The sequence below is a fragment of the Canis lupus genome, chromosome 37 (genome assembly GCF_048164855.1).
Source record: "Canis lupus baileyi chromosome 37, mCanLup2.hap1, whole genome shotgun sequence".
In the NCBI taxonomy this organism is placed as follows: Eukaryota; Metazoa; Chordata; class Mammalia; order Carnivora; family Canidae; genus Canis; species Canis lupus.
Genome location: NC_132874.1, coordinates 21,420,539 through 21,433,972, shown reverse-complemented (window position 1 = coordinate 21,433,972; position 13,434 = coordinate 21,420,539). Strand labels below are relative to the sequence as shown.

Sequence of the window (13,434 nt, the reverse complement as noted above, 5' to 3'; positions counted from 1 at the left end):
AAGTTTCCCTCTAAGTACTGCTTTAGTGCAACCTACAATTTCTTTTTTTTTTTTTTTTAAGATTTTATTTATTTATTCATAGAGACAGAGAGAGAGAGGCAGAGACACAGGCAGAGGGAGAAGCAGGCATCATACAGAGAGCCTGATGTGGGACTCCATCCAGGGTCTCCAGGATCACGCCCCGCTGCGCCACCGGGGCTGCCTGCAACCTACAATTTCTTACTCCAAATTACTTTCTTAATTTCCCTTTAGATTTCTGGGACTCATTAGTTTCCAAATATTTGAGGATTGTCAAGGATCTTTTTGTTATTGATTTCTAACATAATTCCTTGTAGCCAAAGAATATACTTGGTATGATGAATACTTTCAAATTTGAGACTTTTTTAATGGGCCATAATGTGGTCTACCTTCATAAATATTCCGTGTGCACTTTCGTGTTCTGCTGTGGCAGGGTGAAATGTTCTATAAATATTGACCAGGTCAAATTGGCTGTTACTGTTCAAATATACTATCTTTTTGTTCTCCCAACTTGCTCTCAGTTTATAAAGGAAGTACTAAAATCTTTGATAATTGTGTATTTGTCCATTTTTTCCTTGCAGTGAGGTTTTCCTATCATTTAGGATTGCCAATTGCCATCAGCTACTCATTAACTGACCCCATTATCAGTATGAAATAATCTTTAATTGCTGTTAATAGTCTTTGCTCTAAAATCGATTTTGTTATTAACATGCTCATTCCAGCTTTCTTTTGATGTTAGCATGGGTTACCTTTTTTCTGTCCTTTTACTTTTAACCTACTTGTATCTTTAAAGTACATTTCTTGAAGGTACACTGCTTTTTTTAAATCCAATCTGGCAATCTCTGGCTTTCAATTGGGATGTCTAGACTATTTACATTTAATGTGACTATTGATATGGTTAGGTTTGAGTCTGTCATCCTGCTATTTATTTTCTATTTATCCCATCTGTTCTCTACCCTTTTATCTCTTTTCCTGTCATTGTTTGGATTAATCCACTGTCTTTATTCCATTTTCTGTTAGTTTCACAGCTATAATCCTTGGTTATGTTAGTGGTTGCTTTAGGGTTTGTAGTATACATCTGTACTTAGCACAGTCTACATTTAAATAATGGTAACTCATTTCAGATATGGTACAAGAACCTAACAAAAAGTATGCTTACTTACAGTCTATTTCCCTGCTGTTAAGCTATTCTTGTCATCCATTTTGCTTTTACGTTAAGTCCACACCACTTTTCTGTAACTTGTTTAGACAATTAAGTATTAGAGGTTTAAATAATAATAAATCATACATTTACCCATTGTTACTATTTCCAGTGCTCTTCAGCCCTTTGTGAGATCTAGATTTCCATCTGCTATCATTTTCCTTCTGCCTGAAGAGCTTTTTCTCATAATGGACATCTGGTGATAAGTCTTTTGCGAGTCTGAAAACACCCCTTTTCCTTCCTATTATTCTTTTCTCAGTGGTACCTAGCCTGCCATTATGTAAGCCAATCCACTGAACTTTCAATTAGTGTTCCTTATTCCTAGATTTCCATTTGGTATTTTTACAATCATGCTCTTTAATCTCCCTTATTTCTTTAAATATAAAACATAATTATATTATGTCTGGTAAGTCTTAATAGCTTAAGTCTTTGTAGGTCTGCTTCTTCTGTCCACTGTTTCTGCTGGCTCTCATCTACCTATGTGTTTTTGATTTTTGACTGCCAACTTCTATTCCTTGAAACCGTTTGAGTTCTTCCAAAGACAATACGTTTTGCTTCCCTCGGTTACCTGGAAGGCCCTAAAGACCTGATATCACTTTAAATTTTCAGCGTGAGATTGTTTTAAGACTACCCAGACTGTTCAAACAAACCAGCTTCAGAGCTGCCTGTGGCAAATATGTATATATTCTCAGGGGAGATGGAGATGTATTCTCTCAGGATTGGCAATCTTCCTTGCTACCTGGGGAAGTGAGGGAGGACAAAGGGAGATTGGAGAGGGAAGAGGCAGGCAGATTTGTTCATAGTTCGCCCTTACACTAAGCCTATCTTTTCGAGGTCTCAACTTTATGAGGTCTCTATCCCTCTCACCTTGGGCAGGCCCTCAGCTTTGTCTGCTATGCTAATGTCTCTTCCCCAACCCAGGTGATGAAAAATAAAGTTCAGTTTGATACTTGGCAAATGTCCTAAGGGTAAAGGTGGCACGAGTGTCCTAATTATCTCTGTGTTTCTACTATGGAAGTAGCATTAAAGAGTTTTGAGACTTGTTATTTTGCAGCTCACTGATCCATTTTTAAAAATGGTTCTTGGGGATCCCTGGGTGGCTCAGCAGTTTAGCACCTGCCTTTGGCCCAGGGCGCGATCCTGGAGTCCCGGGATCGAGTCCCACATCAGGCTCCCGGCATGGAGCCTGCTTCTCCCTCCTCCTGTGTCTCTGACTCTCTCTCTATCACGAATGAATAAATAAATAAATCTTAAAAAAAAAAAAAAATGGTTCTTGAGGGGCAGTCCAGGTGGCTCAGCAGTTTAGTGCCGCCTTCAGCCCAGGGCCTGGTCCTGGAGACCGGGGATCGAGTCCCATGTCTTGTTCCCTGCATGAAGCCTGCTTCTCCCTCTGCCTGTGTCTCTCTCTCTCTGTCTCTCATGAATAAATAAAATCTTTAAAAACAAAATGGTTCTTGATACATATTCCAGACGTTTTAGTTGTTTTCAGCCACTGTGCTAGAAAAAAAAAAAAAACTTTCAACTTGTTTACAATATACAGTATCCAAATATCCTTCCTTGATCCGGATGTGAGGGTGAGAACACACACTTAGGAACCAGTTGGCCTGAGGTCAGGTCTCAGACCCACAAGCAGTGTGACCCTGGTAGCTCATTTATAGTCTGTGCTGTTGTTTCCTCATAGGGTTGATGCAAGAAATAAACAAGGTAAAATACAATCAGCATTTAAAGCAGGGGCTTGCTCTGAGAAGTATGATATAAGGACTTTTTATTATTATGTGAAAAACTTGTAATCATATGCTGGAATAACAGCAGATGTCTACCCAATGGTCTAAGAGCACCTATTCCCTGGCCATCCTAGTCCACTCTACCATGTAGTAACCCACATCTCTTTACTTATATTGACACTGACCAGGGGTAATCAACCATGAGCTACTCACTGGATGTACTCAAAGGATGGGCCCTAAGTCAAGAGCAGACTGCTAATGGATGTGGATGCTGATCTAAGAAAGGCCATCATTATACAAACCTGAGTGAACACCATCAACAAAATCTGAAAGCAAGTATAAACATAAACAAACATGATTTTAAGTTTTATATTTTTTATGGTGGACAGTCATCATTTGCCCCAACAGCCATCTGAAGCCAATAGTCCTGATTATTAAAAATCACAAAGTTGTATAAATGCTCTCCTCCTTTTCGAAAACCATGTTCATTTTCTCTCCACGAAACAGGACTGTCTGCAAAGCCTTGTACTGACAACGTAACCCAAGGAGCCAACTTTGGTTCATCAAAGTAGTGGCTAAAAAAGAAAGATAAATCTTAATAAACAGGGAGGGCTAGGAATGTTCACACTTTTTTTTACTTATTTAGGATAAGTGGTATTTCTGATGTTCCCATGAAGCTTAGACCTTAGCTTTTATCTATAAAAATTAAGAGATACCAATTACATTCCTGATCCTATGTAGTGTATTCAATAAACGTTAACCAATTACAGGATGCATAGAACCATCTTTAGCAGTTCCTATGCTTACTGTGCAGCATCATGTAAGATTCAAAAAGATGAAAAAACCCCAAACCACAAAGTACAGTAACAGCTTCCCTCCATTTAACAGTGTTGTTTAATCTCTGTTAACTGAAACACTGCAGAATAATTTATTGGATTTTTTTTTAAGATTTTATTTATTTATTCTTGAGAGACACAGAGAGAGAGGCAGAGACACAGGCAAAGGGAGAAGCAGGCTCCATGCAGGGAGCCCGATGCGGGACTCGATCCCAGGACCTCAGGATCACATCCTGGGCTGAAGGCAGGCAGTAAACCACTGAGCCACCCAGGCATCCCTAATTTATTGGATTTTTTTAAAAAAAATCCTTCTTACTGAGGAAAATGAAAGTCCTACACTAATAAATGAAAAAAGGTACTGGGCTTAAAAAAAGAAAAGACTTGGGACGCCTGGGTGGCTCAGCAGTTGAGCGTCTGTCTGCCTTCGGCTCAGGGTGTGATCCTGAAGGCCTGGGATGGAGTCCCACATCGGGTCCCCTGCAGGGAGCCTACTTCTCCCTCTGCCCGTCTCTCTGCCGTGCTTCAACTAGCAATTTTTTTTTCGCAATTCCACAGGAAGTGGTTTATTGCTTTTAGAACAAAATAAGATGCTATTAAAACTTTTGTTAAGTGAAGAGAAACTGTTAGAACATGAAAACTTTTCTAAAACGGTATTTTTGTCAGCTGACGGATGTAGGCACTTCAACAGAGAAAACTTCTCGCCTGTAACAACTGTGTGTACCCTAAGCAAACCACCTAGAAGCGGGGCTTGCACTTGCGGCCGGTGTACTGGGTGTCAGGTCTGACCTCCTTGCCCCGCCGCCTACAGCGCTCCTTCTTCTCCAGTACCCACTCTGTGTCTCTCATGAATAAATAAAATATTTTAAAACAACAACAACAACAACAAAGACAAGACTTCTTACACATTTAAAAAGTAAAGACTGATGGGCACCTGGGTGGCTCAGCTAGTTAAGTGCCCAACTTTTTTTTTTTTTTTTTAAGATTTTACTTATTTATTCCTGAGAGAGAGGCAGAGACACGGGCAGAGGGAGAAGCAGGCTCCCTGCGGGGAGCCCGATGCGGGACTCGATCCCAGGACCCCAGGATCACGCCCTGAGCCCAAGGCAGATGCTCAACCACTGAGCCACCAAGATTCCTTAGTGCCCAAACTCTTGATCTCAGCTCAGGTCTTGATCTCAGGGTCAGGAGTTCAAGCCCGCTGTTGGACAAGAAAGGAAAAAGGAAAGGAAGAAAGAAAGAGGGAGGGAGGGAGGAGGGAGGGAGGGAGGAAGGAAGGAAGGAAGAAAAAGGTGAAGACTGAGAAAGCATTATGCTTGCTTCACAGTCTTTTCAGCATGGGATCGGGAGTTTTCTGACATTCGATACAATGTAGCATTTTATTTATAGAGTACCTCCTCCTCAAATTAAAAAAACCCTACTGCCCTGTCCAATCCCTGACATGTTAATGCTGCCCAGTGCTTCCCAGGATCTCATGGCTGGAACAGATGTTAAACATGATCTGGATTCAAAAACGGCCAACTTGTTTTCAAAATAAAACACGTGCGAAAAAAAAAAAAAAAAACACGTGCGGAACTCTAACATCTACAGCAGATCATGACGTGTCCACAGAGTACTGCTATTTCCTTAAGTGATACTATAACTTCTGGAGCAGGCCAGAAAAACGAACAGCCTGTTTTCAAGAAGCTTAAACTCTACTCTTGGTCTTTTCCTAAGGACGTGCATTTGGCAATACAATTTCCCATCACCGAAGATAACGACATCTTTCGGGATGATGCTGTTACCACACCGCGAGCCCAAGCAAGGAAGAGAGGTGAAAGGTGTGCGCCAGAGCCCTGCGGTGCGGAACAGGAGCACCGCCCTCGGATGCCACGCTGGCACAGACCAGCAAGAGATAAAAGACCAAAAGCGCTCTCACCACAGCTGTTCCAAGAGGAGGCAGATCTTCTCCGGAAGTATGAAACCCGTGATCGTACACAAATAAGCTCTTGCCACCACTGTGCTTGGCTGAGGACAGCAGTAGGTCGATACGAAGCTATTAGGCTCGTTGGTGCTGTCACATGCACACACAAAGAGAAAGAAAGAACACACATTGGCATCTCCCGCGTGATTCCTCCGCAAGGTACAAACCCCTGTGAAGGGCAAGAGGCCGGGCCAGGAGCTCTACGCACAGATCCGCGCGACTGAAGACGGCGCCCAGCCAGTCCAGAAGCTCGGGGGCGCTGCAGGCCGCCTCTGGCTCTCCCTGGAGCGCCCCGCTCCGCAGCACCGGGCACTGCAGCTCTGTCACTGTGCTCAGGGCTATTTTTGGTTGAAGCTCCTGAATCCGGTAATTGGAAAAGTATGACATCATCGTTGATTCTTCTGCACCTAAAACACACCATGTAAGGTAATCTGAATCCTGAAGACCAGCTCAGGGAATCCCTGAAGCCGCTCCATCCCCCTGCGGCAGTGCTGGGGAGCAGGTGGGGTTAAATAAAAGAGACGCGAGTTGTGCAAAGCTGTATTCAAATTAAAAATCATTCAGGTTCCTCTGGCTCCCTGAGCCCAAATTCTGTAAACATTCATTTTCTTTCAGTTTTCCTGGAAAAGCATAATCCTTTCAGATTCAACCCTTATTAGTTTCGTCATTTGCTCTAATAGGAAAATTCTGACTTACTGAATAAAAAAAGCACTAACTCGTGTATAAATAAAATTAGTGAACTCTACAGAGTTTATTTGCATAATCTCTGTAAAGGAAGCACAAGAGGAACTGAATGACAGCAGAATCTCGTTTAAGCTGGTCTTTAAAAACCCAGTAAAATCCAATGTATCCTCAAGGCTATTCCAAGAGCCTCGGATGACAGGAATGGTGGTCCCCTTGGGAGCAACGGGCAGGCTTGCTTGGTGTCCAGTGCAACAGAAATTATCTGCTTTCCCCGCCCCTCCTCCACCCCAGAGCAAAGGGCAGCGGGCTCACTGGCCAGGATAAACGCCTAGAGTTCCTTAAGCTCAGCATCCCTCTCCTGTAGCGTGGCCCCTGCACCTGCGGTAACCCCCGGCCAACTGCCTATCACCCTGCAGGGAGCAGGAGCTGCTGCACTGATGCGAGTGCTTCCCTCTGGCCACTGCCATTGCTGAGTAATTAAATCCCATTTGTGTCTCCTGCCAGCATCCAGGAAACTGCAGCCTAACTTCTTGGCTTACAAGTGGAGAAAATCTCACCTGTTCCCCAGTGGCTGACAAGCCTTTAAAATAACTGGAGCCTTAGGAACACAGAGCTCTCCAGAGCCCAATGCACACGTGATCCTCAATGAAAACTTCATGCACCTGAAATGTCAGTCTGTCTGCCCTCCTGTACCTCTATCCTCAGTAGGAGAAGCATGAGGTGTTACAGACTGAGGATTCATGCAAGCAACCTAGAGCCCCCAGTGACCAGAAACCCCCCATGGAGAGCAGATGGATAGGTGTAGCTCCCAAATGGACCTATGTGTCCTCCCTATTCCCCAGGAAAGAGCACTACGCCATCACAGCTGTGATGATCTGACTCAATGCAATCTTGCGACGGACCAGAGACCCATTCTACAAGGAGCAAGGCGCACGGCAGTTGTCAGCACATCAGTACATGTGGTGACCAAACACCTCACATGATTTAACGTTTTAATAGGTTCCAAGTTACAACAAATTTAATCTGACGTTTAATGGCTTGCCTGATTTTTACCCTGTAATAATCAACATGTTGTGTTACTTTAAAACACAAAGCCAAGGCTGTTTGAGGTAAGATGCAAGAAGGGAGGGGGGAAGAAATAGAAGTTGGCTGCTCTGAAGCCCGTGTCAAGATCTCTGGATGGACACGAACCCAAGGAAACAGAGGCAGATGGCCGCATGCCCAGATCCTCCTGAACTATGGCTCCAGGGGAAAGCAGGGGTCCCGAAGCAGCTTCCTGAATAATGATTATGCACACAGGTACACAATACCCTAGACCCCAGGGACGAACCACGATTCAGTCCTCCACGACTCCCCTTTAATTAAAAATTAGATTTCCAAATCATTGTACTGGTACACAATTTACATACCTGTATGATGCCAAGCCAAAAGAAAATCAAATTTCAAGGGCTTCTTTTCCTTGAAGGACCAAGATATTCTTTCGTACTTCTTAGAATTCGGGTTAAAGGATAAATCCATCAAATCAATGGAAACAACTTAAAAAAACGGAAAGAGGAAAAAATAGTTCATTCGTATACACGCAGCCTGCACTGTGGAAAAAGTCCGATAGTAAGAGGCATCAGCATTTTTAGAAATTTTATGAATAGGGGCAGCCCGGGGGGCTCAGTGGTTTAGCGCCGCCTTTGGCCCAGGATGTGATCCTGGGGTCCTGGCATCGAGTCCCAGGTCGGGCTCCCTGCATGGGCCTGCTTCTGCCTCTGCCTGTGTTTCTGCCTCTCTCTCTGTGTCTCTCATGAATAAATAAATAAAATCTTAAAAAAAAAAAAAGGAATTTTATGAATAGCAAAAATTACCTTGTTCTTCTGGCATTCCTTTGGTTTACCAAACCAAAACTGCCTTTCACGGGCATTTCTAGCATTGGTAATTAGTAACAAGAGAGGTTTTAAATTCATACTTTTTCTAGGTCACAGCCCAAGAGGAGAGGCCCTTGGAAAGTCAAGCCTAATCTGCGGATGTGACAGCCACTGTCATTCATGTTCAGGCTGGACACTCGGCACAACCGTACCTCCTCACTCACGGGGGTGCCTCCTCTAGTATCACAGAAACTGGGCAAAAGTAAATTCTTCACGAAGAACAAGTTGTAGGCTTTTATCTTGGGTTCATCAGTTTGAATTTTTTGACCCAAATCCTACATATTTAATGGGCCACTCCGATTCCGTGATCCTTAGAAGATACAGCCCACAGCCGAGGAGAATCAGAAGCAACAGCAATCTTACTCTCTCCAGAGCTCAGCCCAGAGCCCCGTCGGTCAGAAGTCTTAAAGCCAAGAAAAAGCCATGTTCCTTCTGAACAAGAGAACGGCGGCAATTCTAACATTTAAACTTCAATTACTACAGGAAGATTACTGACTTGTTAGAGACCGATGGGAGCATAATACTTACTAAATTTCATGACTTTTCTGCCAGAATATTGAGATGGACGACCTTGAAGGCCAGTTTCTTCGTAAGTGTCTTTGTCCAGTGATAAAATTAATTTCCCTATAAATCAAATAATTTCCATAAAAGAGATGTTAAAAATATGACATGTTCTCTCACTCAAAGAAAGCACAGCCAGTTGAGCAGTTAGATAGGAGCATAATAAATTACATACAAAGATCTTTATGACACAAGGACGTTAATACATACATCTTATTTATGTCCAGGGATATTTTAATATGTTGTACATACAAGGACATTATTTATGACAGCGAAAACAGACATTATCTAAATTTCTGTTAAAGAAAGAACGGTTACACAAATCATGGTATTCCCCTTCAAATATCTTCGAAATCTTAAAAATAGTAAGTCAGAACTATATGCCCTGATAGGGAAAGATGTCTATGACATATTGAGAAAAAAGAAAATTGAGAAACAACTCAGTAGAATGTAATTTATGTTAAAAAAAAAAACCAAGCTTTATGTGTGTTTATAAATTTATAGAAAATGTGAAGAAGAATAAACACCAGCCTGTTAACAACAGTTCATTCTAAGAAGGCGAGTGAATCTGGAGATTTGACTTTTTTTTTTCTGTATGGTACTTAACAGTAAAGAAAAAAAGAAGCGTTGTTACCGTTTGGCAGCAGGGCAACAGTATTATCTTCATCAATATTTGTGTTGTGTGTTAGCGCATAGCACGAACCTGTAAGAGAAAGGCCAGATGAGAAATTAAGACAAGAAAAAAAAAGATCACACCTGCAAAAAGGTAGTGGATTCTCTTCACACAGTAACGTATCTTCCCGGTGAGTAAGGGTCGGTATCCACCACTGCTCCAGCTGGCTCAGTAAGCCTAAAACCCGCCCAGGGCGAGCTGGAGGACACAGAGGCCGTGCTCCAGCTCGCTCACGCCCCCACCCAGGGCCCACCACGGAGCAGAGAATGGACTCAGGGCATAGTGTGTGCCTCCGGGGAGGCTGGCGGAGAGGCACAAAGGAGAATACTAGGTCAGTGCACACCCCTGAGATGATGGGTTCCAGGGAAAGACTCAAAACGTGCCAGGACCTTGTGTGACGTTAGGAAAGCTGTTCAGTCTCTGTGAGCCTCACTTTTCCTCACCTGTCAAATGGGGATCGTGGGCCTACCTCATAGAGCTGTTTCAAGAGTTCAACTGGTTAAGATATGTAAACGCCCCCGTTACAGCCAGTGGCCACATTATGAACAAAGTAGGACCAAACTTCAAGAGATGAAAGGACTACAGCTGACGGGAACCAAGACCACACAGGGCCAGCCGCACCCGAGTGAGAGGAACTGCATGTAACTGGGTTCTTCACAGCTCCGTCTACAACAAGAGAAGGGGCGGGCTTACTCACAGGTGCAGTGAAGGGGGAATCCCTAAAGACAGCCTGAAATACGGTTTCAAACAAGCGACCCCTAGGAAACAAGTGGAATGAAGCAACCAACCCAGCAGGTACGAATGGATGTGGGGTGAGCAGAGACGGTCAGAGCCACAAAATCATAATGAGCACAAGGCCTGGTAAACGGCCACTATGGTGGCATCAGGGGATGAACTTTTTGAGATGGCTGAGGGGAGACTGCTGGGAACATAGTAGTCTCTGTGGCCACACACCCAACAGCAGTGTATTCGAACACACAGATCCCGGGGCACCTGGGTGGCTCAGTGGTTGAGCATCTGCCTTCGGCTAGGATCTGATCCCAGGGTTCCGGGATCGAGGCCCAGCATCAGGTCCCTGCGTGGAGCCTGCTTCTCCCTCTGCCTGTGTCTCTGCCTCTCTCTCTCTGTGTATCTCTCATGAATAAATAAAATAAAAAAAAAAAAAAAGAAAAAAAAGAAAACACAGATCCCAAGACTCTCTCCTCTCCCTGAATCCTTGTTATGTTACATCCCCACGCCACACGTGGACAAGTGTTGTCAGAAACCACCATCTAAAGGGACCATAAGAAGCAGCAGGGTGAGGATGCTGAGGGAGGGGGAGTGATGCATGCACATGGCCACACAGACTATCTCCAAAGGCCCTGGTTAGGACAAGAGAAGAACCCTAGTACTGCGATGTAATCTAACTGTACTTCCTCGTCTTGCCACGTTCACGACAAGGTTCTTCTTACCTTTCTTCACAAAGGTGTTGATGAATTCCTGTGTAATCAACTCATGAAGAGGTAAGTTCTTCACGAAGTAATAGGGTCCAGTTTCCATGACGAGGTTCTTCAGTTCTTTCGATAGTATCCCACACTCAGGAATCAGAAACGAGACCTATTGGAATGTGTCACGTAAGTCTTATTTTCAAGGAGATCAACCTCCAGCTTTTTAAGGATGCTATAACATATGAAGGCTGCTAACTAGTCCCCCCACAGGTTTCTATAAAACCCTAAAGTTAATTTACCCATCTTAGGAGAAGAGAAATCTGACAATTCACGTTTTTCATTTTCTGTATTCAAACATTATAGGAAAGCGAACAAGCAAAAAAAAAAAAAACTGTTATTAACGGAAAGCTCTTGTTTGCATTTCATCTTTTGCAAATAAGCACTATGTTTTATATCCTGCCCACTGCTCTAATTAATTTTTAGGGAAATACGGTACAATGGAATAACCCTGGGTTTTTTTTTTTTTTTTATCCTGGTACCAGGCTGGAATCAAGAGGACGGTCCCTTAGGACAGAAGGAAATTAAAGACATCCATCAGTAAGAGGCTCCTGGGAAGCAGAAGTGCTTCTGGCTGTTTCCGCTTTCTAGGCAGGTGTGCGGGGGCGGGGCAAGGTACCCGGGCAAGGTACGGCCAGAGACCCGCTCTCCCTCCCCCGCAGAGGAGCTGCACCGAAACTGTTTCAAGTGTTGCCCGAAACGGTTTCTTCAAGTGCTGCCCGGTGCTCCAGACCTTGCAAAGCCCTCCCCTCAAACATCAGTCGATTCCTGAGACACGGGGTCACCACCTGGGTCTCTGGGAAACAGCAGGTCAGGCCTCGGTGGACAGGAGGCTCATGAATTCAAAATGTTAAAGGCAGGGCAGGCCGGGTGGCTCAGCGGTTAGCACCGCCTCCAGCCCAGGGCGTGACCCTGGAGACCCAGGATCCAGTCTCACGTCGGGCTCCCTGCATGGAGCCTGCTTCTCCCTCTGCCTGTGTCTCTGCCCTTCTCTCTCTCTCTGTGTTCTCATGAATAAATAAATAAAATGTTTAAAAAAAAACTTTTAAAGAGCAGTTCGCGGGCAGTCGGGTTGCTCAGCGAACCTCCTGCAGCCCAGGGCCTGATCCTGGAGCCCCGGGATCGAGTCCCACGTCGCGCTCCCTGCATGGAGCCTGCTTCTCCCTCTGCCTGGGTCTCTCTGCCTGTGTGTGTGTGTGTGTGTGTGACTATCATGAATAAATAAATAAAATGTTTAAAAAAAAACTTTTAAAGAGCAGTTCGCGGGCAGTCGGGTGGCTCAGCGGTTAGCGCCTCCTGCAGCCCAGGCCGTGACCCTGGAGACCCAGGTTCGAGTCCCACGTCGGGCTCCCCGCATGGAGCCTGCTTCTCTCTCTCTGTTTCTCATGCATAAATAAATAAAACCTTTAAAAATAAAATAAAACGGAAAGGGCTTAAAGGATTGCTCGGGTTGTTTCTGGAGCCTCGCCGCTTACGTGGGCCGGTGAGGAGGGGCCCTGGCCCGCCGCTGGTCCCCGTCCAGTCCTGCGGGACGCCGGAGGATCAGCCTCACCGATGCCCCCGCGGACGCCGAGGCCCCCACGAGGAGGAGGAGGAACTCGCACGGAGCGACCGGCGGCGTCACCCCGGGAGGCTCCCGGGCGGTGCCTGGAGCAGGGCCGCCCAGCCCGCGCCCGGGGACCGCGCAGGGCGAACCTCTCTCGGAGACAAGCTGGCTCCCCCGCAAGGCTCTGGCTCGGCCACCGGCTCCCACCAGGCAGCAGCAAGAACCGCTCGGGGGGCTCCGCGTCGCGCCCACGTCCCTCCTGGGAAAGCACCAGCCGCGGGACCGAGCAGCCAGCGAGCTCTGCAAACCGCCCGGGACGCGCCGCCGCCCCCGACAGGAGAGGGCACGGCCCCCGCGCCCGGCGCATCCTGGAACTTGTATTCCTGCAGCTCCGCGAGCGGCCACTCTGGAGCACAGGAGAGACTACAATTCCCAACATGCCTGGCGACGAGCCCCGCCCCCTCTACGCGTTAAGGGCGGGCCCGCCGCTCCGAGCTGAACGCGACTTTCCCCAGACCCCTCCAGCTTCCGGGGATGAAGCGATGCCCGAGAGCCCGCGGCGGCCGGACTCACCCGGTAGTTGTGATAGTGCGTTTCCACCAGATGCCGGTGGCGCGACTTGTCGTGGCCGAAGTTGGATTTCTCGCAGACCAGCAAGTGCCGAGGAACCTCTCGCAGCCGGCGTAGGGTGGCCATGCTCTCCGCGGCTCCGGCGCTGGGCGGGCTCGGCGCGCCCCGCCCCTCCTCGGCGCCCCGCCCTTCCTCGTCACTTGGCCCCGCCCCTCCTCAGCGCCCCGCCCTTTCTCGTCACTCCGCCCCGCCCTTCCTGTCGCC

At 46.2% G+C, this 13,434-nt stretch overlaps 1 protein-coding gene across 3 annotated transcripts; it reads right to left on the bottom strand.

The window, feature by feature from the left end:
• Positions 1 to 3,298: 3,298 nt before the first annotated feature.
• RPP40 (ribonuclease P/MRP subunit p40) lies at positions 3,299 to 13,428 on the bottom strand. 3 transcript variants are annotated; one of them, XM_072814101.1, is made up of 8 exons: positions 13,174 to 13,428; positions 11,022 to 11,166; positions 9,532 to 9,600; positions 8,865 to 8,960; positions 7,833 to 7,958; positions 5,948 to 6,146; positions 5,695 to 5,829; positions 3,299 to 3,518 (listed from the first exon to the last, which is right to left on the bottom strand). In XM_072814101.1, exons 1-8 carry the CDS (start codon positions 13,294 to 13,296, stop codon positions 3,320 to 3,322), a joined length of 1,092 nt encoding a protein of 363 aa, XP_072670202.1. In that variant the 5' UTR covers positions 13,297 to 13,428; the 3' UTR covers positions 3,299 to 3,319. The 3 variants fall into 3 exon arrangements, with proteins under 3 accessions (XP_072670202.1, XP_072670201.1, XP_072670203.1); XM_072814100.1 differs by lacking the exon at positions 13,174 to 13,428 and adding an exon at positions 12,530 to 13,112; XM_072814102.1 differs by lacking the exon at positions 13,174 to 13,428 and adding an exon at positions 12,750 to 13,076.
• Positions 13,429 to 13,434: the final 6 nt, after the last annotated feature.

Bases quoted from the DNA above. Each gene is read 5' to 3' on its own strand.
- RPP40 (XM_072814100.1), bottom strand. From the start codon at position 13,039: ATGTTGGGAATTGTAGTCTCTCCTGTGCTCCAGAGTGGCCGCTCGCGG. The intron at 9,601-11,021 runs GTAAGAAGAACC...TTTCTCTTACAG, and splicing joins CAACACCTTTGTGAAGAAAG to GTTCGTGCTATGCGCTAACA. The intron at 5,830-5,947 runs GTGCGTAGAGCT...TGCATGTGACAG, and splicing joins GTCTTCAGTCGCGCGGATCT to CACCAACGAGCCTAATAGCT.